The sequence below is a fragment of the Nestor notabilis genome, unplaced genomic scaffold, assembly GCF_000696875.1.
Source record: "Nestor notabilis isolate BGI_N333 unplaced genomic scaffold, ASM69687v1 scaffold3309, whole genome shotgun sequence".
Taxonomy (NCBI): Eukaryota; Metazoa; Chordata; class Aves; order Psittaciformes; family Psittacidae; genus Nestor; species Nestor notabilis.
In genome coordinates, this window is record NW_009943089.1 from 24939 (window position 1) to 48020 (window position 23082).

At 41.4% G+C, this 23082-nt stretch overlaps 1 protein-coding gene across 1 annotated transcript in view; it reads left to right on the forward strand.

The window, feature by feature from the left end:
* The window catches only part of KANSL1L (KAT8 regulatory NSL complex subunit 1-like), a 57687-nt gene that overhangs the window by 18505 nt on the left and 16100 nt on the right, over positions 1-23082 (forward strand). The window contains exons 3-6 of the mRNA XM_010021716.1: positions 3549-3746; positions 6292-6413; positions 11085-11286; positions 22526-22661. Coding sequence (XP_010020018.1) covers positions 3549-3746; positions 6292-6413; positions 11085-11286; positions 22526-22661 — 658 coding nt within the window. The remainder of the gene's footprint in view (positions 1-3548; positions 3747-6291; positions 6414-11084; positions 11287-22525; positions 22662-23082) is intronic.

Below are 23082 nucleotides of genomic sequence, written 5' to 3' on the forward strand. Positions count from 1 at the left end.
GGCTGTGAACACTTGCAGGGACGGTGACTCCAGCCCTGCCCTGGGCAGCCTGTTCCAATGCCTGAGCACCCTCTGGAGAAGGAATTGTTCCTCAGCTCCATCTAAACCTGCCCTGGTGCAGCTTGAGGCCATTTCCTCTTTTCCCATCCCTCGTTCCTTGGGAGCAGAGAGCAGCCCCTCCTGCCTCCATCCTCCTGTCAGGCAGTTGCAGAGAGGGATAAGGTCCTCCCTGAGCCTTCTCTTCTCCAGACTAAACCCCTAGGTCCCTCAGCCCATCACACTTGTGCTCCAGGCCCTGCACGAGCTCCTTTGCCCTTCTCTGGCCCCACTCCAGCACCTCAATGTCTCTCTTGCAGTGAGGGGCCCAGAACTGAACGCGGGATTTGAGGTGCGGCCTCACCAGTGCCCAGCACAGGGGGATGAGCACTGCCCGGGTCCTGCTGCCGCACTGGTGCTGATACAGGCCAGGATGCTGGTGGCTTCTTGGCTGCCTGGGCACAAGCTGCTCATGTTCAGCTCTGTCAGTCGGCACCCCCAGGTCCTTTTCCATGAGCAGTTTCCAGACAGTCTTTCCCAAGCCTGGAGCATTGCATGGGGTTGTTGTGGCCTAAATGCAGGACCCGTCACTTTGCCTTGTTGAACCTCATCCCATTGACCATAGCCCACCGATCCAGCCTGTGTGTGCAAAATGAAACAATTCCATTTAAGGGGGGGGGGGGGGGGAGGTGAGGGAAAGGAGGAGGAGTTCATTGCTAACACCTACTCTGGTTGGAACCCGTTTAACTTAGAATTCCTTTATAGTCAGTATTACTAGTTTTCTAATTCTTTACTTTTCTGTTCTTCTTCCATCTCTCTCTTTTCATACAGTCTGTCAGTTTTCTCCTCCTTTTTCTGCTTTCCTCTTTCCATGTTTGGTCAACAAGATTCTGCAATTCAAAAAGAATTCTATTGGAAGTGTGTGTGTGTGGTCCCCCTCTTTCACCACTTTTCCTGTGTGTCTTCCTATTTCTCTGACTTCAGAATTTGTGGTTTAGATGTTTGTGAGAGGGGGGTTCCTCTCTCTGTGGTCATGATCTATGATTCTTTTACTAAAAAGATCTAAAGATTCTGATTTCTAGAAGAATCTAAAGCTGTTGAGCTAGCTTCTTCTCCTGTTGTGGCACTTGAAAAGTATATCCATACTTGCATTTCCTTGAACATACTGCCTGCTTTGTAACTGCTGTTGGTCAGCAGATTGTAGTATGATACTGTCTGGATTTGCTCCCATCTGTTGTAAATGGAAAAGCACAGATGATGGGCTACTACCTGATAAGGAATGTGGAAGATCTAGTGTTGACTTGATGAAAAATCAGAATCTCTGTGCCCCTTTTCGGAACTAAAGCAAGTTTTTGAGCAGCTAAGTTCATTTTTAGAGATTATCTTTGTTCTCAGCTTTAAATTTGTAACTCAAACAGGGGAATAAGTTAGACAATGAGAACAGGACTATTTCATGTTTTCTCCTAGTCTCCCCTTTGAAGACTGGGTTGGGGCAACCCCCAGTATCAATACAGGCTGGGGGATGAAGGCATTGAGAGCAGTCCTGAGAAGAAGGACTTGGGGGTACTGGTGGATGAAAGATTGGGCATGAGCCAGCAGTGTGCGCTTGCAGCCCAGAAGGCCAGTTGTGTCTTGAGCTGCATCCAAAGGAGTGTGGCCAGCAGGTCAAGGGGAGTGATTCTTTCTGCTCCTCTGCTCTGGTGAGACCCCACCTGCAGTCCTGCATCTAGCTCTGGAGTCTCAGCACAGGAAAGATACAGACCTGTTGGAGAGGGTCCAGAGAAGGGCCACAAAAATAATGGAAGGGCTGGAGCACCTCTGCTGTGAGGAAAGACTGAGGGAGCTGGGCTTGTTCAGCCTGGAGTAGAGAAGACTCTGGGGAGATGTTCTTGCAGCCTTTCCGTACTTAAAAAGGGCATATAAAGATGAGGATAGACTTTTTAGCAGGGCCTGTTGCAACAGGATGAGGGGTGATTGTTTTAAACTAAAAGAGGGGAGATTCAGGCTGGACGTGAGGAAGAAATTTGTTAGGACAAGGGTGGTAAAACACTGGCACAGGTTGCCCAGAGAGGTGGTGGATGCCCCATCCGTGGAGACATTCCAGGCCAGTCTGGGTGTGGTTCTGGGCAACCTGCTCTAGTTGAAGATGTCCCTGCTTACTGCAGGGGGGTTGGACTAGATGAGTTTTGAAGGTCCCTTCCAACCCAAACTGTTCTATGGTTCCAAGTCTTTTTGAAACTTGCTTTCATTGCATTAGGGCAAGTGCTGCTGAGGCAAGAATCGAGGTGTGAGTTAAACTACAGGATCCTTAATTTTACACAGCCACAACCTAGGTGAGGTTGTTTAAAGAAATAACATAGGGGTTCCTTGTGTTCACATAATGACAGTCTTCCTTGGGTTTAGTGGAATATTCTCACTAGAAAGAAAGACTGGAGGCAGTGTAATTGAATGGTCCCATTCTTCCAATATCTGCTCAATATTTGAGTAAGTCAGTACTTAAAAGCAAGTAAGTTCTTTCCCTTTCTCTTTGGAAAAAGCCTGCAGAGGTTTAATAGCCTTTTCTGAGTATTAAATTTATTTGCTCAAGATAATGACAAATTAACGGCTATTTGAGGAATTAGTTTTGACTGTTACAGAGGGCTTTTTTCTTATTCTTTGTTTAACGTTTTAAGTTGTTAAAACAAACCAAGGAAGATGTTACCTAGGAGTGTATTTGACACTTCTGTTTTTTCTAATCTATCATGTGGAAAACACAACGGGGGTATTCTTTTCCTAGTTCCATTTATGAAACTCTGTTATTTTCTTACCATATAAAGTTATATCTATCTTATTAGGTAGCATTCTAGACAATAGACCATGTCTGCTACCACATTTGTGCAGATTGTCTTGAAAAGCAATGAGATTGCTAGAATATTTAGGATAGTTACCTCAGTCATTATGAAACTCTAAAAATGCTCACCTTGAAAAAAAATCAATCATGAAATTAAATAAAAGACTTCTGGTTTGAATTATGTACATCTCTGCTACATAAAACCCCCCACTTGATGTTTTGCTTAGAACATGGATAGAAAGAAGAAAAATAGAGCACTTTAAAATGCCTCTACAAAATGTATTGGCTGCAAAGACTATAACCAACTTCAAATCCAAGGGTGGCTGTTCCTTACAGAAAAACCTCTTCTTAAATCAGCAGGCAAATGATCATATTGTTGCTCTAATAAGTATGAATTTCTGATTTGAATTTTGGCACAGTTATTGAAGCAGTGCTATAACACTTCGGGTGATTGCTGGTCTGAGGAGTAGTATAAATGGTGCGGCTTTTCATTAATGAAAAATCTACTATTCCTATATCTTAGCTATGAAGTGTATTTAAAATCTTTAGTTTAGTAGTTTAAGTGCTCCAAAGAGTTGTTGGGAGGATTTAAGGTGGATGTGCCTGGTTCGATTGCCCCTTAAAAATGATTTAGGAGGGTTAATCCGTTGTCAACCAACTGTGTTCAATTGCTGTTGTCTAGGGGATGGTGATCTTAGAAGAATTCCCATTTCCAAAAGACATTTTGAAGAAGCAAATACAATTGACAGACCAAGAAGCTTTATTAAACGCCACAGGGAATTCGCAAGCTGCCATTGAGAGACAGGATTCTTTGCCGGAGCATGACTTTGAAATGTCACCCAGCAGTCCTACTCTGCTCTTACGAAACATAGAGAAACAGGTAAAGTAAAATGAGAACTGAACGGTCAATGGAGCCAAATGATTTACTCCAGAAATAGGGCAGGTTCCATGGTGATGACTTCCAAAAAGGAAGATATTTCACAGCCCTGAAGTGGGTGCTGAGGAGTTGAAGGGCTTAAATAACTACGTTGTACACCAGGTTTACAAATTAACCTTTTACTTCTGATGGGTCTGTGTTACCGCTTTGTGTCCACCAAAGCAGTCACATAACTACTTCTAATAGCTATCCACAAACCTGCCTCTCCTGTATAGAGTCAGTGTAGAGTTGCCACAGATTGTTTCAGGAAGTACTTTGGTGAGATGAAAAGAGTACAGCTGAAGATGGAGGTATGTTGCACTTAAAACAACCAGAAAGCCCCAACAGAATGTAATTGTTGGTCTGCCTTTTCAAGCTCCAGTTCAGAGCTGAGGAATGCCAGGTACTTAACAGGCATAGCTGTGCGTGGAGTTGTTGGTCACCGTGTTCAAAACAAGTAATTTCCAAGGTTAATTCCAGGAAATAGGATGTAGACCCCAGCAGGGTTTTCTTTTGCGAGGAAGTATATAAAGAATGTGATAGCATCACATTGCTGAAGGACATAGAGGAAATTTGGTTTCAGCATGAATATATGCAGATAGTGTAAAGCAAACCTGGCAAAGGCAGTGTGGTGCATTAGTATGTTGGTCTGCTGCTGTACATGAATTTTTGGTCAGAGACACATTTTTTAAATGGGGTAAAAGTAGCTTTAGGTACTAATGCTTGTTCCTGAATCTCTGTGCCAGTTTTTCTTATTTGATAGTCAGTCTTTCCTGTTCTTAATATGCTTCCTCTGATAGATCTTACCCATGACAGACAGGAGTGAGGAAGCAATGATAACGGGACATTTATATGCACAGTGCTGGCAATTGCACAAGGTAGATCAGGGAGCATTTTTAGAATGTGGTGAATGTCCCCTCTTTAAGTGATTACTTGGAGAATTAAATGCACTTTTCAGTAAGACATTTGGCAAATAAGTAATACTGGCGTGTTTCCTGGTCCCCAAGTAGCTACAGAGGTTCAAGAACTCTGATGATCTGAAAATTACTTGGAAGTAAAGGTGTTCTTCATTTGATACATCTCACAGATTACATCAGATTTCTTCCCTTTACACCACAAAAAGCTTTGGGGTATGATTTGCTTTTTGACTCCCAGTTTTGTAAATCAACCTGAACTCTGAAGATCCGAGTTTCTTCTTGCTCAGAGTCAGGAGTCAGAGCAATGCTGTAGGCTGAAGACCATCCATAGATATTCCCACGGAATTCTTCAGTGCTATGTTAAAGTATTTCCTTGATAAAGATCAGTAATTTTACTTGTGAACAAAAAACAAATCATGAATGCAAAGTGACCAAGCCTGGCAATTTTTATTCGTATTGTTTTTCAAGTCCTTTTTATATCTGTGCAGTGTTTTAAAAACATTAATTTTTTGCCTGACTACATCACTTAAACGTGAACAGAACAGACAGGAGTTGTAATAAAATGGAAAATCTTTTTTTCTGCCTCTTTCTATATAAATGGTAGGCCCTCAAAAGGTAAAGAAAACTTACTGGCTAACCTTTAGCAATTCTTGTTTTAAACGATCTTTGTTCTGAATGAGAATCCTACCAAGTAATTAAAAGTTTTATAAATCAAGTATGCCATTTCAGATACATTTAATTTGTTTCGTGTGCAGAACAGTTTCCTCTAAGAAAGCTACCTTTATTGTCAGAATAGCCTATAAGGTTTGACATTTACAGCAAAAAAATCGTTGTGAAGTGTTAATCTGGAGGCAGTCCGCAATTCATTGCTTTATAAGGAGTAAGTCTTAGTCTTGCCAAATTAGCTGCATTCGTTTTAGGGCAGTTCTGAAAGTCTGGCTTTTGATGGGGTGGGGGCTTCTTCTTGCTGTTTTCAAGGATACCAGAAGATTTTAGCCATTCTATCTGTAGTTACAGTAGCCCTCCTGTAGTTACACTTCCTTTTATAAAAACACCTTTGTCAGACTGCAGTGAGGATTGAAGAGGATTCTTTTAGCAAGAGTTTTACTTTGAGTGAACAAATATACAATGAGTAGACAGCAGAGTCTTTTTTTCCCCTGTGTTGAAATGCTTGTTGAATGGCCAGTTAGCAGCTTTTGGCTGCAGCTGTTGTAAATACCTGCTGTAAAGTTTTCTGGCTCCTTTTGCCTTTTCACAAATGTTTGGTTAAGTGCTAAGATCAGTAATGTGTTTCGTGTACTTCATATTCAGTTGTATAAGCAATGTCCTTGGCTGTTGTTCAGGGCTGTGTTGGTTTTCTGTTGTTGTCGAGGTGTTTGTGGGGGGGAGGCTGTATAGCTGAACATAATAATTGTGAAAGAAAAAAACACGCCACACTTGATTATTCACAAGAAACTAAATGTCATCATTCCATGATGTACGTGTCTGGAATCCTAAGTAGGAAAACAGCAGAAAAATCCCAGGACCTTTGAGCTGTTGAGTCTGGATGAAAGTCTGACTACCTTTTTATTCGTTGTTTTACTGTATTCCAGAGTGCCCAACTGAGTGAAATCATCAGCAGCCTGATTGCTCCTCTCAATCTGTCTCCAGCTTCTTCATCTCTTTCATCCAAGTCCTGTAGGCACAAGCAGTTGGTCAATGGCATCTCCTTCAGGTGGGTAACAGGATGGTACCTCTTTCTTTTCTTTTCCTTTCTTTTTTGAGAACAACTTTTGTTGAAGTTATGTAGCTGGAACTGATCATTATTGCAGCAGTAAGTCAGGAAAAGAGCGCTCCTTTCTGCAAGGTTCAAGAGAAGTCAAGTCCTGCTGGTAAGGTTGAGAGTAGCAGGGTTTTGTTTTGTTGCTAATGACAGCATAAAAGCATGCAGTACTGGGAAGATGAATATATCCATGGAGTAGTGAAAGGGTACAGTAAGTAACACACTGCTTCTGATGATTTCAGACTTAATGGATTCTGTCATCACAAGTGCAACTTTATTTCTGGAAAAGCGATGAACTTTACTAGATTAGTAGAAAATATCAGCAATGTCACCTGTGCCTCAGCACAGGTCAGTGTCAGGTTTTTGTGGCAGCTACATGAGTTTTAAGCACATCAGTACAGTCTTCAGTACAAGGCCAGATTTATATTTGCCAGCTACTTTTTCAGGAATGTGGAGATAGCATTTTTCCAATTGTGGTCTTTCATTCTTGATGGATATACCTTCCAGGATGAGTGTAGCAGCTTGAAATTAATATTGCAGACAAGTGTTTCTCAGTAGTACTCCATACTTCTTAGTAATTCCGTTTTTTATTCAAAGATAATAGAGTACAGGCTGTAATCAGTACTAGTCTCAAAACATTATTAAGGTAACTGACTACAGTTCTGTCTTACAAAAGACCTAGGTATGCTGTATATTTCCCTTGAGATACAGGTAGTGCAGTTTTTGAGGATGGAGGGGTTGCTGTTATTCGTAGATCTTAAGATCAGGTGGATGAAGACAGTGTTCCCTACTGGAGCTGGGGCTTTCTGGCAGTATCTGCAGCAGAACATAATTCCCTGGCTTCCAGCTCCAGGAAGAGCTGGCCATGCCGTCTGTCTCAGCAGCTTTGCCATAGCCTCCCTCAAAGAGATTATAATGAGCAGCTTGGACGGGCAGCTTCTTTAACTGCCGTCTGTTCCAAAGCGATTGTGTGACTGTGCCCTAAATTTCAGGATGAAGGGGTCCTGTCACGTAGCAGTCATGCGCCCGATGTATCACTTGTTTACAGACAATGTAGGGTAAAATTGGAAGATTCCTCTGAGTTTTGGAATAAAAATAGCCCTGAAATAGGAGTTGCTAATAGAGATGGGCATGTGGAGGAAGAAAGTCATTTAGGCTCTTAGAAGCCTGACTCTGACTTTGTCTCGAAACAGATGAGGAAGGATTCCTGCTCTTCGAAATGTTTTTGGGAGTATGTGAAGTTGACTTCATGATGAGGGACTCTCAAGATATAACTTCAAGCCACTTCTCATCTGATTTATCAGGCACTGTGTTCAAAATCGATCTTCTTTCCATTTTATGAACAGCACAGTTGTTTGCTCACGGGCTACTCTCTCCAAGGCTGCTTGTTTTCTACTTGTGACCTAGGAAAGCCCAAAGAAGTACTCTGCAAATAAATACTGTTCATTAAAGATTGTAATTAAGCACGATATAGAGTAGTTGTGAGAGTTTTGCAGGGAAATTCACTGCTGCCTACTTCATGGGGTTTTGAGTGTGTTCCAGTCTTCTGTAGTATTCTGTTGTAGCAATCTTGTGTTCAATTAATTGAGGAAGTTTATATACTACGTGTAACTTCATTTCTTGGCTGCTTCTCTCCTCACTCTTTCTAGAGCTCACTGACTGTGTTAAGTACTTGAGAAAGTAGAAATCAAGATGATATGGAAAATAAGGTGATGTTTTTCTGTTTGAAGAGGAAAAAAGAAAGGGATGATAGTGATTTTTACTGAAGTAAATCCTTGAAGTTAGTTGTAAGCTCTTAATGTGAAAGAGAGAATAGCGCATATTTAAGGCAAGTCTCAGTTTGAGACGCTTTGAGGTCGGTGGGTTGCAGTATGTGGTTTGTTACTTGGGCTATTTCTTCCCAGTGGAGGTGCATGTACAGTTCCTGGATGATTAATTGTAGGTAACCTTGAGTTGCCATTTGTCAAGGTCTAATTTAATTAGTGGCTTCCTTTTATTATGTAGCTTTTCTCTGCTCAATTGAATCTAGATGCCAAGATTAGCAAGATGGATTGTATGAGGGTAGATGTTCATAGAAGCAGTTCCCTAAGCTACTGATAACCACTTTCTTATGAGGGGAGAGGAATGAAAACGTTCATTACTTCAGTACAAATAGTGCCTGTCTAATGTTTTGCTGTGCATGTGTGTATTTGTGAGTAAGGTCTGTGCTCTTTAGCTAGGCTACAGAGCAAGAAAGTCTGACCTATGAGCTTTGAAATGGGGGTTTCAGCAAATTAATGAGTTCTACATCTGGCAGTGGTTCATTTTGCTCTTCTGCAGAATCACAGTTTGAAAACCACCCAATCTAAGATCAAAATAAATGGAGAACCTTGACTGGAAAGCCTATTTACACAAGTGGCAGGAAAACCATACTGCTGCGTACTGGAGCTTCAAGCCGCAGAGCTGAGATCTCTGCTTCATACGAAAAGGGAGCTGTGCATTACAGTAAGGCACAGGAGGGTAAATAGAGCAGCTGGCCGAGACTGATGAAAGATTATCAAAATCTGAGCAGACCACCAGAACAAGAGCAGGAATCACAAAAATTGAGGAGCCAAACTAAGGAGCTTTTTGTTATAGTTTACCTGTCCAAGTAGTCTTTCTTGTAAGAGGGAGATATGGGGAAATTAGAAGCTGGGTTTGGCACCATCTGACTTGGAGGTGGATAATTACAGGGAAAACATTTTTGAGAATTCAGAGAAAATATTTCAATAAATCTTTTACATGGACTTTAAACATTTCTTTCTCAAGCCTTAAAAATGTGGTGTTAGCTTTAAGAATGTCATGCTTCAGTATTTGAGGCTTTTTCTTAGCACTTACTGATATGTTCCTTTAAATACTTTGTACCATCCCTCTTTTAATTAGCACATATTTTTTCATCGAGTCTGTGTTGCTTATTGAGATTGTTCTGATGTGTCAGAAGGACAACTCAGATTCAAAGCCATCAAACCTTATTACCACACCAGCACAGCATGGGATGGTGTTTAATCACACTTCCATAACAAGCACTTCTATTTAGTAAAAATGTGCTGTTAGAAGAATACTGATAGTCCAAAAAGACTGATAAATGGCCTTGTCATAAATTCATTTTCTTGTTTGACTGTGTGTTATCACTTTACTAATAATAAGACCGTGACTTGCCAGATAAAGTTCATAAGAGAAAACAAATCATTTGTGCAGACAGATGACCTGCTATGAACCAAGGCGAAAGTATCTCCTATACTTACACTCCTCGGGCAGTTAACAGTTGCAGTCAAGGTCTTCAGTACTGTAAAAATAAATGCACACTTGAGTGCTTTGTGCAGCAGGCCTTCAGCTTTGCTGCAGAAACAAAGTAAAATCAGGATACCTATAAAAGTGAAGTGCATTCTTCCCATGGAGTCATTCCCACCCAAATCAGAGGACGTTTTGAGTTCTGCCTTGCAGTGTTTCCTCTTCTGGTGAGTAGACAGGCACTAGATCAGTGAGAGTGATCCAAAGGTGTTATACATACATGTATATGGCTTTCTAATGCTCTTGGTCCTGTGTTGTCACATAACTTTTGTGATTGCATACTGTATTACTATGGATGTGAATACAGCAAGTGTGTGTGTAGGTAAGGGTGTAGAGGGATGATGCTAGAACGCTGAGGGGGGGATTTGAAGAGGATAGACTTGGGGAAATGCAGGGAAGAGTGAGATTTAAACTTAAAATTAAGCTTTGCATGTGTTCATGTAAACCCTGTCACATTGTGACTGGAGCTGAGTTTGCATTCTTCCAAATTCTCTGGGTCTAACCAGTTTCTAGGTCATAAAGACAGACAAACAGGCTGGGCTTTCCTTCCTTCTTGACAGCTTCACCCAGCGCTCTGTTGAAGAGCTGCATTTTGGCACAGCCCTGGCAGTGAAGTTTAATGGCCTTGTGTTGGTTCAGCTAAGCGTGCAGGATTCCTAATTTTGATACAAGTGCTTCACAATGAGTTGCAACCCCTACACTGAATAAACAGTGGTTTACTTAAGTTTCAGTTCTTGAGCAAAACTAGAAAATCTTACAAGTATTAGGGTAGGACTGCTGTCTTGAATGGAATGTAAGTTTGTAGGACTCATGTTAGAAGTGTTAGAAAGAGAGTTCTTGAATTTGGAAAACCAAAACCCATTATATGCTTGAGGGCTTCACTTCATTTTGACATGTGTAGGGTTTTCTACTGCTCTTGTCCTGGTATTGTCACCTAACTTTTGTGGTTGCATACTGTATTACTACAGATGTGAGTACAGCAAGTGTGTGTGTAGATAAGATTGTGGAAGGGATGATGCTATATAACACTGAGGGGGGTTTGAAAGGGATAGACTTGGGGAAATGCTTGTTTCCGTGAGCTAAAAGGTGAACAAGAATGATGAACTTCCTCTCGTGACCTAACACAGAATTAATCAATGAGCAAACAAAGCCCATGCATGGTTTCCTGAAACAGTGTGCTAAAACATTTTAGTGCTTCTAAAATTCTCTTAGAATTAGCTAGCTAATGCTGATTAGTGTATGGAATCTTGGCCTGTGCATGCGGAGATATTTTACTCTTTGTATTTCCTCCCCCCATTAATCATGACATGACAGAGCTTCAGACAACAGAGAGGTATCCTCTTCGGGCGGCTGGTTGCTTGATCATCAGCACATCAAGAAAAGAAGAAGAGACAGGACAAGACTAAGACCTCTCGCTGTGGCTAGTGGGAGCACATCTGCCCGGACAAGACCACTTCAGAGCTTCCAGAAGAGGAAACTCTACAGAATGCATGGTGCCTGTCACTGGAATCAGCAGGTAAGCCCTCACCTCTCTCTTCAGGAGACAAAACCAAAGAATCCAGCTGCTAGGGGCTGCATGTGTCTTGTCTGGTATGTCAGAAGAATAATGCATGCTGTGCTGGTTATTTGTTATGTTCAGGGAGCATATATATATGTGGCGGGAGTACTGGATGTGTCAGCAGGAGCTCAGAGTTAATGAGTTGAACATAAAAAATTAAGATCGCTCAGCATCCTGCTTATCAAATCAGTTTGTTTTCTATGGCTGTCTTTAAAGCCTTTGCACAGTCTAAGGGACAGCTCAAGAGCTTCCTTGGGAGGCTCGTGTGCTGAGGAAACAAGCTACAGTGTAAATCAGCTGCCTGCTTGTTTTCAGAATATTTGTTTTAGCTACAGCAAAGTTTACACAGCTGCTGGCACATTATTTTCTAGGAAATTAAATTGCAATATCTTAATCTGGTTTCCGTTTTTGCTGTTCCTGATTAGTTACGTTGCCTTTTGCATGACACTTTATGGATGCTTTAAAACTCTGAACATTTCCCACATTACAAAGGAATTAATATTTTAAAATGGGGAAACAAACATTGTCTGTTGTGCAGGGGAAGGCATATCTGTGCACATCTGACATGGATAGCATGTTGCTGGTAAGGATATACAATGAGTTTAGCTTTGGTGCTTAAAGCAGCAGTTCAATTTGGGGGCAGAGATGGCATGAACTCATTCTTTAGAGCAGTGTTAATCCCAAGCGGTTTTAATGTCTTGATTTTTACTTTGCCTTTTAAAAGTGGGTTGTATTGAGAGAAATCTCCCTGTCTCCTCAGCTAACCGCCTAGGATTTACCAAGTGTGCCAGTGGTCTGGGGAGAAATTTCCCCTGCGAGGATGTTCCGTGTGAGTGTGCTGATTCAGCATCCTCTGCAAAATTGCACAAGTGTCCTAATTTTAGCAAGATAGCTTATTGAAAAACTGTCCAGTTTCTTATTAGCCTGACTCCTCAGCTTCCTGGCAGGGGGCCTTAGTGACCTGGCAGTCTGCCTGGAGGGGTTAATGGTGGGGGATAGGGGTGGAGGGTTAGTGTTTGAGAGCTCTACCTCCAAGACATTTGGGCTTTTCATCTTCCTTGCATTAACCGAGGAGACTGTTACTGACTCAGACTCCCGTGTTTCCCATTCAGTCCAATCCATGTCCTGTTAAAGAGGTTGGAGGCCTTGTTCCCTGCCCGCTTGGTGCCTCCAGTACCACAAGTGCTTCTGTGGAGATTGTTTCTCAGCAAGAGACTTCAGGGCTTTCCCTTCCTTCTGCTTAAACATGAGGGGTTTCCACTCCAGCTGCAACTTCTAAATAAGAGACTCTTCTGGAAGCCTGCATCTTGCAGGCTCATGTATCTATATTTCTGCAAGCACTGCCTATGTCTCTCTCTTTTGAAAAGCTGGGCCAGTTAGTGCAGTTCAGAGAGTAACAGCAGAAGCTTGTGAAGGGAAACTGCATTTCTGCAGCCTGGCAGCAGGAGTTCAAAGCAGTGTTTACATTTTTATCTGCAACCAGCCATAAAGCTCAGCTGCTTTGTACACTCAGTAGTTTGCCTTGACTTGTAGACTAAAAAGATAAATTTATAGTGTACATTTGATTGTAGACTGCAGTAAAAAAGTGCCTTTAAGTTACTAGTTAAGGCTTCAAATATAGGAGCTGGTGCAACTGTGTTGGCTGCCCCATGCTCCTCGCATTTCTAATGCTGGGTTACCATGTGCTAAACCACCTCCGGTGTCTCTGTACTGAAAGTGCAATGGTGTCCCAAAGACAGTGTGGAAATGACTGCTGTAGGGAATGCTGTTTATGCTTACTGCAGCTCTTGGCTCAAAAACCTGTGTTTCCACTCTGCTTTCTAATGTCCTTTCCATGGGGAAGTTAACCGAGAGGCAATGTGGAGAACTGTGTCATTGCACTGCAGATAGATTCTGCTTGGAGAAAATAAGAGGTGGTGGCAGCAGTCGACCTCTCAGCTTCAGACTTTGTGCAAGTGCCAAACTCAATTAAAGTTTTCAGAATTAAGGTAAAGCAGTGAACAAAGCCTCTTACACAGTGTTGGTTAAAAACAGAGTATCAGGAATCCTGCTGGGGCATAAAGTGATAAAATTGGTCTGGACGTTTCAGCACATTCTGGCAATCAAACCTAAATGGGTATCAAGTCTTTGAATTAAGAGCCAACATTTTTATTCAAGAAATCTTATTCTAACAGGGCCTGTCACTTTCTTAGTCCTGCACTTGCTACACTTGGTTACTCAGCTGTTGATGAGATTGCTCAGCTCGTAATGGAAGAACACGGGCTGTCAGCTCAGGCTGACTGCTACGTTAGGCAGATGTCTAAGGGTAAGGATGCAAAATGGGGAATGGCCTCTGGGACTGATACCTCGTTTTCTTTGAAAATGCATTTATATTCCCAACAGTAACCCAGCAGATTTCCTCTAGCCTTTCACAGAAAAAGGAGTTATTTCTTAGCAGGATGCAGAAGAGTTGGATTTTTAAGACAATGTGTGGCATCTCTAGAAGGAGTTTCTCCACTATTTCATCAAGATTAATATATTTATATAGTGGTCTGTGAGGACCCCCATTTCTTGAAGGTCACTGGCACAAGAACAAGCTGGAGGTAGGGCACACTTGCTGCAACCTCCCTGCAGCAGATGTGGAGTTGACAGAGACCAGCTTGCCAAAGCCTGAGGAGAAGATTGAATCTTCTGAACATCGCAGCTCCTGCACCAGCTTCCCCCTGGTGCCTGGTTCAAACAGCCGATGAGCAAGTACCTGGCAGTGCTGATGGGTGATGCTGCTCTGCAGAGTAATCTGAGCAAGACAATAACTAAAGAATTTTGACCAGAGAATCACAGCAAACTGCATGTGTGGGAGTTTAAGAAATGCTGGAAGAGCTTTGAGGAATTTGGGGTTTTGGGGATGACTGATTGTACCCTTTGTGCTTTGAGTGGCATTCGGAGTGTTGTCCTCCACATCTCTTTGGATTCATTTGGGAAGCTCATCCTCCTCTCCACCCCCCAACATTCATGTTAGGAAAAGCAAAGTATGAAACTGTGAACTGCTATCCCATCTGTCAGTTCATAAGGTCACTGGGAAGGCAGCCACATTTTTTCTCTTATCTACTGCCATGCCACATCATTTACAGTGCTGTCAAAAGTTTGAGTATTTAGTGACCTAGTAGCCTTCCAGTGCCTGTTGAGAGATGCCCTACATTGTCCTCTGCTGTATTTCTTTTCTGAAGAGGACTGCTCTGCTAGTAAAATAATGCTTACACCCAGTAGTATCTATAAGAAAAAATAGAACTCCATGAAACTCTAGAAGACCTGATAGATCTACAAGATAGTGAGACTGCAGATAAATAAAACAGGATGCAGGGTGTTTGGTTTATCTGTCACCATCCAGTATCCTCAGGAACTTAAAACATCCTTTGGGGCCAAATCCTCTTGTCCCCTCATTTGAAATGACTTAAGTACCACAGATGATCTGTGAGTCACCTTTTGGCCATGGAATCCGTTTTGTATCTTTCTTCTTTTGTTATCTAAACAGGTTGGGAAGAGCTTAGGCCATTTCTTGATTGTGAGTCAGTGCACAAACCCCTCAGAATAATTAACATGCACAAGAAACCCTGGGATTCAGTCTGTGCTTCAGTCTGGAGGATGTGATTGTAGTGGTGCCTTTCTTCACCATGATTTTTGAATGCATGTTAAAACTTGTGACGAGGATAGCACAAAGGAGTAAACTGGTAGTAAACTGGTCTAGTAGGAGGACACGTGCTTGCAGGCAGGGGTTGGAAGTCAGAGTGCTGGATCAAAATGCTGGATCTGCCACTCATTTGCGTTGCTACAGCTGGCAAGTCAAACAACCTCTGGGTTATTGTCTCTTCCTATAAAATCATAGAATTAACTGGGTTGGAAAAGGTCTTTAAGATCATCAAGTCCAACCATTACCCCAGCACTGCCAAGGCCACCACTGACCCCTGGCACTGAGGGTGTTGTCTGCATGGTGTTTGAACGCTTCCAGGGACAGTGATTCCACCACTTCCATGGGCAGCCTGTTACAATGCCTGAGCACCCTTAATACAGTAATAACACTAAGAAAGAAGGCCAAGAGTATCAAAAACATGAAATCCAAGAAAGTCTGTAAGTAGCAGATCCATGTCAGGGCTTTAAAACACAGGCAGCAATTGAATCATTTCCCAGTGGTTGTTGCATTTATAACTGCAACCCCCTCAGATGTCTGAGTGCTTCTGCAAATGCTTTTTCTGTAAGGAAAACATGTAGTATCTCCATCTCTGGCTATTTTTTGCCTAACCTTGAAGGAACAGAATTACCTGTGAGATAGAAAAAGTTCTATTAAGTTTGTTTAAAAGCAGACAAATGTTGTTACTAGTCAGAAACCCTCAGAGAGGTATTTGCTTGGCTGATATGCCCTGAGGTTTTCTAGTGTTTTATCTGTGTGGCTTCCTGCAGGGTTTTTTTAGTAACAAGGAGTTTGTTTTGCCAGTACATTTTGTTAGTTTCTCATTTAACATCTGAACTAATGACATTAGTTTCACCTTTTTTTCTTTTCAAGTCATGCCTCACCAAGAGATGGCATTGAGGCTGGGTAGTGTTCTAAGCTACCAACGCTTTATACAGCTAGAAACAAAGGTAAGAGTCGATAGAGCAGTGAGATCTGAGCACTATCACGTTTGGTCCTATCCGTTTCCTTGCAGGGTTGTAGGGCACAGTGGGGTGTTTTCATCTGAAAATTCTCATTGTATTTGTATCTCCACCTGCTGGAGGAAGAGTTGGTTGTGTGGACTGAGACACATGGAGAAAACTGGAAGTGAAATTTGCAAAGGTGCCAACACCCTGGGAGTGGGGAATTGAGGTACAAAAGCTCACATTTTACATACACAAGCAAACAGTATAATGTCACCAACTCTTGCAGCTGAGTATTGCCACATTTTATCTTTTCAGTCTCAAACAGGAGTTAAGTGAGACCAGAAAAGTGTCTGCTTTCATTTAGTGGTTTTAAAAAAAAGGGGGGCAGGATGAAAAACCTTAGTGCTGCTCCAGAAGGCTCCAAAATAGACAGGAGAGAAGTATTTAAATTCTAGGGTTTGGGTTTCTTACTTCAGTCTAGTTCTCATGCTGGTTCTATGATTTTTGTGGCCTGTTGCATTCCCAGTGCATACTTAGGGTCAGTGATGCGTTTTGTAGATGCCACTTGGTAAATACCTATGGGTCTTCCACCAAGTCATGTTTATTTTCAGGTTTTAGGGTATACACATACACACATACTTCTATAATTTGTATAGTTTCCAGCATGCAGAGCCTTTATTTTCCTTGTCAAATGCCTGGTATCTATCTGCAAGTGGTCTGCAGGTAGCAGGGAAGGAGAACAAGAGACAGGCAGAGGGGTGTGTGTGCAGACAAGGTGCTTAACCTTGATATTGGCTATAGTGTGCAAGTTGTACCCTGTTTTCTCTCAGATGCTACATTTGTCTGGGGACAAATAATTTAGTACCTACTTCCTAGAATACAGTCCCATTTCCACTACCATTGTATCCCATAATAGGTAGTTGTGGTTTATCTGTGTTGAAGGACATACAGGTGAATTCTTTCTTGGCTGTTATCAATTACTGCTTTCTCTAGCTCCCTTGGTCTGTAAGTTCAAAGAAACACCACTGTCTACAGCAGTAATAATCAACCATAATACTCAGTAGCCACCTATAAGTTTTGCCTTTCACACGGTGAAATAGTGATTTCCTCTTAGTTGCACTGAAAGGAGTTACTGGTTGTCACCCACCTCCTTGGTATCCCTGGATATTGGCTCTGCCACCTGCTTCCGCATAGTTTCCTGGCATTGCTGTCTCCTTAAAAGCCATAATACAGGGAATGTTGTGTTGCCAAGTCTCCTGCAAAGTGGTTTCAAGAAGAGGATGTGTCCTGCTTCAGTGAAAATGTACCTCTGTAGATACGTCAGTCTTCTGGTCTGGGGAGCAGAATCCCTTGGTTATGGTTTCCCAAGTTTGTAAGTGAAAGCAATAATTAATAAAATTACAATTTTAACACTTGAAATAAATTAAAAAAGGTCTTCTATTAGATAAAAATCAACAAAACCCAAGTGGGAAAAAAAGAAATACACCTACAGATTCAGCTCTTTTGAATGTGTGACATGACTGTTGTCTACTGGGGAGGAAGGAAGGGAAAATACCTTTAGCTTTGTGATGCTGCCAGTGGAACTAAATCCATCCTTTGTGAGGCTATGGCAAGCCAGTCAGCCTGAGAATTCTTCTTTCCCAGAATGAGAAACCTGAAGCATGCCTTTCATAGTCCTGCACCTTCATCTTATTAGGACATTTCTGCAGTGTTTTATTGATCACATCTACTCTTAATTTCTGCATGGCATTTTTGAAGAGTTATCCCTGTGGATTAACATTTCCTTCTTTAGGTTTAACTGGTGAAAGATTAGGCACTAACCTTGATTTTTCAATTGATTTGCTAGTTGCACAAAAGGTCTTTGTTTCAGGATGTTGAGGCCAGCATACACTTCCCACAGAGCAGGTGAAAGTCCGTCTCCAATTGGCTTATAATAGGATTGAAGAAACTAAACTCCCTGTGTACTTACGAGAGGTGGGTGGTCTCCCAGAACAGTAGAAGCTACCACTCCCTTTATGACACCAACCAAAAGTCTGAACTGAGACAAGCTGGATGCTGAGTAAGTTGTCATTAGTGTTTTGTGAAAGTCTCAGTTCTGTTTGTGGAAAAAAACGGTCTCTGCCACAGGATCTACCACTTTACATTTATTGACAGCTTCAAAGGGGCCAGAGGCAGGCAAATCTGGTTATATCCTTGCTTTGCTGGACCTGACCTGCATATAGATTGCAGGCAAGTGCATGGGAAAGGCCTGTCCATTTGACATCTATAGAAGCTTCACCAGGAAGGGAGAGTCTGATGTATCATCAGCACCATCTGTTTTGCACCTTCCCACGCAGGGGTGTCTTAGATGCTTTGCCTGCCTTCTCCCTTACTACCTGTTGGTAAGAGAGAAGGTCTTTGGGGCTTTCAGATTAACCTTCCATTGTCCATGTATTGTATGTTTCCCAAAAGCACTCGTAAGTCCTGCTTAGGGAACCCCTGATGTATAGTTTGTGAAATAAGACATTTTATTTAACTCTGTGTTCTGCCAGGGGAACATACTTTGTGCAGAGTAGATCGTTGTGTGCAGAAGAGGGAGGTCATGGAGAAATGGGCTTGCCTTTAAGGCAGATGCTGAAGCACAGAAGCAAGCAGGTAACATGGTGCTCTATTGGTTTGAGCTGTGCATAGCACTTCTGGAGGATTCCAATTTAGCAGTGTGTTTGGTGTTCAGAGAGAAGATATCAGCCACCTACCTGGTGGTTCATTTAGATCCCATAATTAACTCTCTGCAATTTAGTTGGCTACTCATTTACTGAAGAACAGTTTTAATGTTGAGGGGGAGAGCTCTTTGATATTGCTGAGAAGTTCTGAGTGTTTGTTTAGGGAGAATAAATGCTTTTTCCTTGCCTTTTTCAGCTTATAAGAGTAATGGGAAGCAGACGTGACAGGTATTCAGCAGAGTTGAGCTAACTTCATTAACTTCCTGCATTCATACGCATCGGGGTACTTGGACCATGGCTCCCTGTACTGTTACACTCAGGCATGTTTCCAGAAATGGTAGGAGTTTTAATGGTCAATAGCTGTAACCATGAAATGAGTATTCACTTCAGCGTTTTAACTGGGAGCATGAAACGCTTTTCTTCTCCATTACAGCAGCTTCATAGACTCAACCTTTAGTGTTCAGTAATGGTCAGCCTTCTGACCCTTCTAGAATAGAGGCTTGAGCCAGTTGTGCCCTTTCTAATGCATCAATTTATCACAAGCAAGGGCAAGAATTGTTTTGACTATCAAAATAAATTACTCACTATATTTTGTGTGACCCTGTAAAACGGGAAAAAAATCCAAGATGAAAATTCGTAATACTCAAGAAAACTAGATTCTGTTGGTGACACCAATCCTTAGGCAGTTTAAACCAGAACTGCTATTTTAATTGGAGATTTAAAGCTGGCACACTTCTGATTTCCTCTAAAATACAGTGATAGAATCGATTTAATGTAATGCTGTTCTTCCTATCTACTTGAGCTCAGGAAGCATGAGGCTTTATATTTCAATAATGAAGAAAAATGTTTCAGGCAATGTACAAGGGGTACAGCAGGGGAAAAAATTAGAAGAGTGTAGTAATCTTCCTTGCTTTTGGAAAGGTTGGAGTTGTGGTCAGGCTTGCTGTAGAGGTCTGTCTTCTAAAAGCTGAGCACCGTGGCTTTCATGAAACCACTTGTCATTGCTGTGGCTGAATGGATATATTTCTGGGGCTGTTTTCAGTTGAGTTTTGGTGGATTTTTTTTTTGTTGTTGTGTTACAACATCAATAACTAACTTCTGTAAAAGCCAGTTGGGTTGTAGGCTGTGTTCTGCACTGAATTGGAAGGGAGGAGAGTTTAGTTTCCCAATAAACAATTCTTCAGTTTTGGTTCAATAAGGTTGAAGCACTTTCTTTGAGCAGCATGCTTTCATTCCAGAATGAAGGGCTTCTGAAATGTTCTCATCAAGGCTTGATTAAATCGACATTCCTGACAAACATCATGATTTCACTAATTCAGCGTTTTCCAATGGAAAACTACTCCATCAGAAATATAAACCAGATCCGGTAGCTGGGAACACAGGCACTGCCAGAGTTTTTAGCTCTTTTCTAGTAACTTCACAGGCATTTGAATAAAATGACTCTTGCTTCTATAGAAGTCCTTATTTTCTTTTGAATTACAAACTCACCTAATGACAGATTCCATTATTTAGGTGTTGATGCCAGAGCAATCAAGGAAATAAAGACACAAATTCAGGCAGAAGGTTTTGCAACTTCCACCACAGACAAGATGAGGAAAAGGATTTTGCATTTATCAATATTGGCAAATGGCTTTAAGTATTGTTTAAAATAGACTGACACTGTGAAGGTTATTTGACTACGTATGCATGTTGTTGAGTAGGCTTGGCTTTAAGCTAGGGTCTAAGTGTGTTCGGGACTAAAGGCAATTAAAGCAAGAGGAAGCGAGTCAGGGACTAAAGGACTGGATGGATGTCGCTTGTGTTGGTGCTATGTATGTATTTTGGAGGTAATTTTGCTGATTAGTGTTTGGGGATATCTTTTTATAGAACGACAGATTTATCATTTGCTGTAATGTGGATTCATTTCTGTAAAAAAGACACATGGCAGCAGGAGGAGTGCAGTTGCAGCTTAAATAGTGGAGATTCAGTAAATAGTTTATTTCTAACACCAAAATATCAAGAGGAAATTTTCTTTTCTGCAGTTTTGAAAAGCAAGCTCTTATTGCATTGAAGGTAGAGCAACTACCTTTAAGCTTTAGTTTAATGGTCCATATAATGGGAAACATTAAATTCGCTTTAGCATTTATTCCTCTAGTGTTTCCAAACACAGGTCCCAGTTCTGTCAACGCTTTATGGATGTTTAAATTTTAACAGATGAAGAGTCCCGTATGTCTGTCACAGGAAAATAAAAGAACATAGATTTAAAGGAGCCCTGGACTAGAAAAGAATTCCTTCCAAATGAGGTTGGAAGTCCTCGTGCATACACCTGTGTATGGAGATCAAGGTGGATTTGGGACTGTTAATGTTTACTAGGGGGCTGGGGAGAAGTGAAATACAAGAACACCACCACCACAGGGTCTTCTCTGCTCCAGCATCATAACATGCTTACTTGATCTTATTATTTCCTGCAATTCAATACCAGCATAGGGAATTTGTCAGTTGGGAAGAAGGAAAGAGATGGACAGGCGAACATTTTAATGGAGTATTTTCTGAGCTAGTGTGAGTTGTGAATACTGATGCCACCTGAGAGGACTGATTTCAGTAAGTGGAGGGGGATTTTATGTGGTGGATATTATCACTGCATCACTAACACATGAGTGGCACTGCTAGAATACAGCCTGGAATATTTCAGGCAGGAGGAAGCAGCTGAAGAGGTTTCTTGGATTTGGAAAGCAGAAATACTGAAAATACAAGCAGTGTTTGTTTCATCACCTTGCCTCCAATGGAACTGCTACATGTTTTCCTTTCATTCCATAAAAAGTCATAAGACAATCAAGGCAACGACTGTTATATTCATTCTTACAGTTTTTTACATTAAAATCCTGTTCCAGGAGATGATAAATGTGGCTGTTTGCACTGTGTTAGGCTGAGACCCTTGAAGTACCCCACTGCCCCCATTCCTCCCTCCCCATTTGTAGGATCTTTGGGGTTACTGCTGCTAGTATCTAGTAAGCCTAAAAGTAGTTTAAGCAGCACTATTTCCCTGCAGTGCTTTTGTAGCTTATTCTGAGGCAAAGACTTCTGTTAACCACTGCCCTGTAGTACCATGTTCAAAGTCATCCTGTCTTTCAGAGCTCAGTATGTTGGCTGCACTCTGCTGCTGATCTTGCCCAGTTTCACCCTGCCTTTTGTCTTAATGTCCTGCTACCTCACACCTACCAGTTCTATGCAATCCATCATTTTACTTCCCACACTTTAATGACTCTTGCAAATAAGCAGCTAAATTGATCTTTCTTTGCAGCTCTCCTCTTTCTAGTAGTTCCTCTTACTACCTATTAGTCAATCCTCAATGCATCCCTCTCCATATTTATTGCTGTGTATCTCTTGTTTGTGCTGCTTATCTGATATTTGAGTTATAACAAGGTCAGGACTTTACCCCCTTGCTTTGTATAAGTACACAGCATGCTCAGAATGTTTAATATTGTTTCTTGCATGAAAATGTATGAGCTTAAACTGTCTAGAGATACTGAAAACCTTGCTAAGACTAAGGGGATGAATGAAGGATATTCTTGTATTTAGTCTGGTGTTAGTTTTGTTTGTGTATCTGTATCATGCTTATTGTTCTGGAATGGAACTTTATGGGGTGTTTGTCATGGGATATATCAAAATAATGATTGGGAACAGTTTCATTTTCTGTGTTCCTTGTATTGTGCACTATAGTCTGTAAGTGGAGGTAAGTCATATTTAGACTATCTGAAGTTTGTAGGAATAGTTTTGTCATTCCCATATTGAAGAGTGTCTCTCATTGACATTTTTCTTTCTCTTTTTTTTTTTTTTCTTTCTCATCTAATTTGAAGGAAGTGAGTGAAGTAGAAATTAACCTTTGTTTCTGTGTGTCCTTGCAGACTTTACCATCTAGAGATGTCTCCTTTCCATATAAAACTCAGTTCCCATATAATGAGTACAGCACAGAATCTAGAATACTAGATTATGTGCAAGAGTTGGACTCCTCCTTCCATCCAGTCTTATCATTCCCTGCAGGTAAGTAACACCATAGCTCTAACAGAGGGTGGTTGTCCTTGTGAGACCTCTATTGTTTATGGACTAACTTTTCAATGGTTTTTAGAACCTAGTTCTCTTACACTTCTTTTACCTCATACTGGCAAAATATGTGAGTTTAGACTAAATGAAAATCTTAACTTCATCTTGACATCTGAAAAACAAACCTTCTAGGTTTCCCATACCAGTAATGTGATTACAACCAAGAAAGACTGGTCAGGCTAAAGGTGGGTTTTGGCTGTTTCATGGTGTGTCTAATTGAGTCAGTCCTTTAGATGGTGCTTTTGCCAATACGCTTCCATACCTTGGTTATGTTGTTTTCATAAGCAACTTCCACTTCAGGCCCTTTGGACTAGGTCCAAAAAGCTTTATTTAGGTTTTCTAATTGTGTTTTGTGATAGTC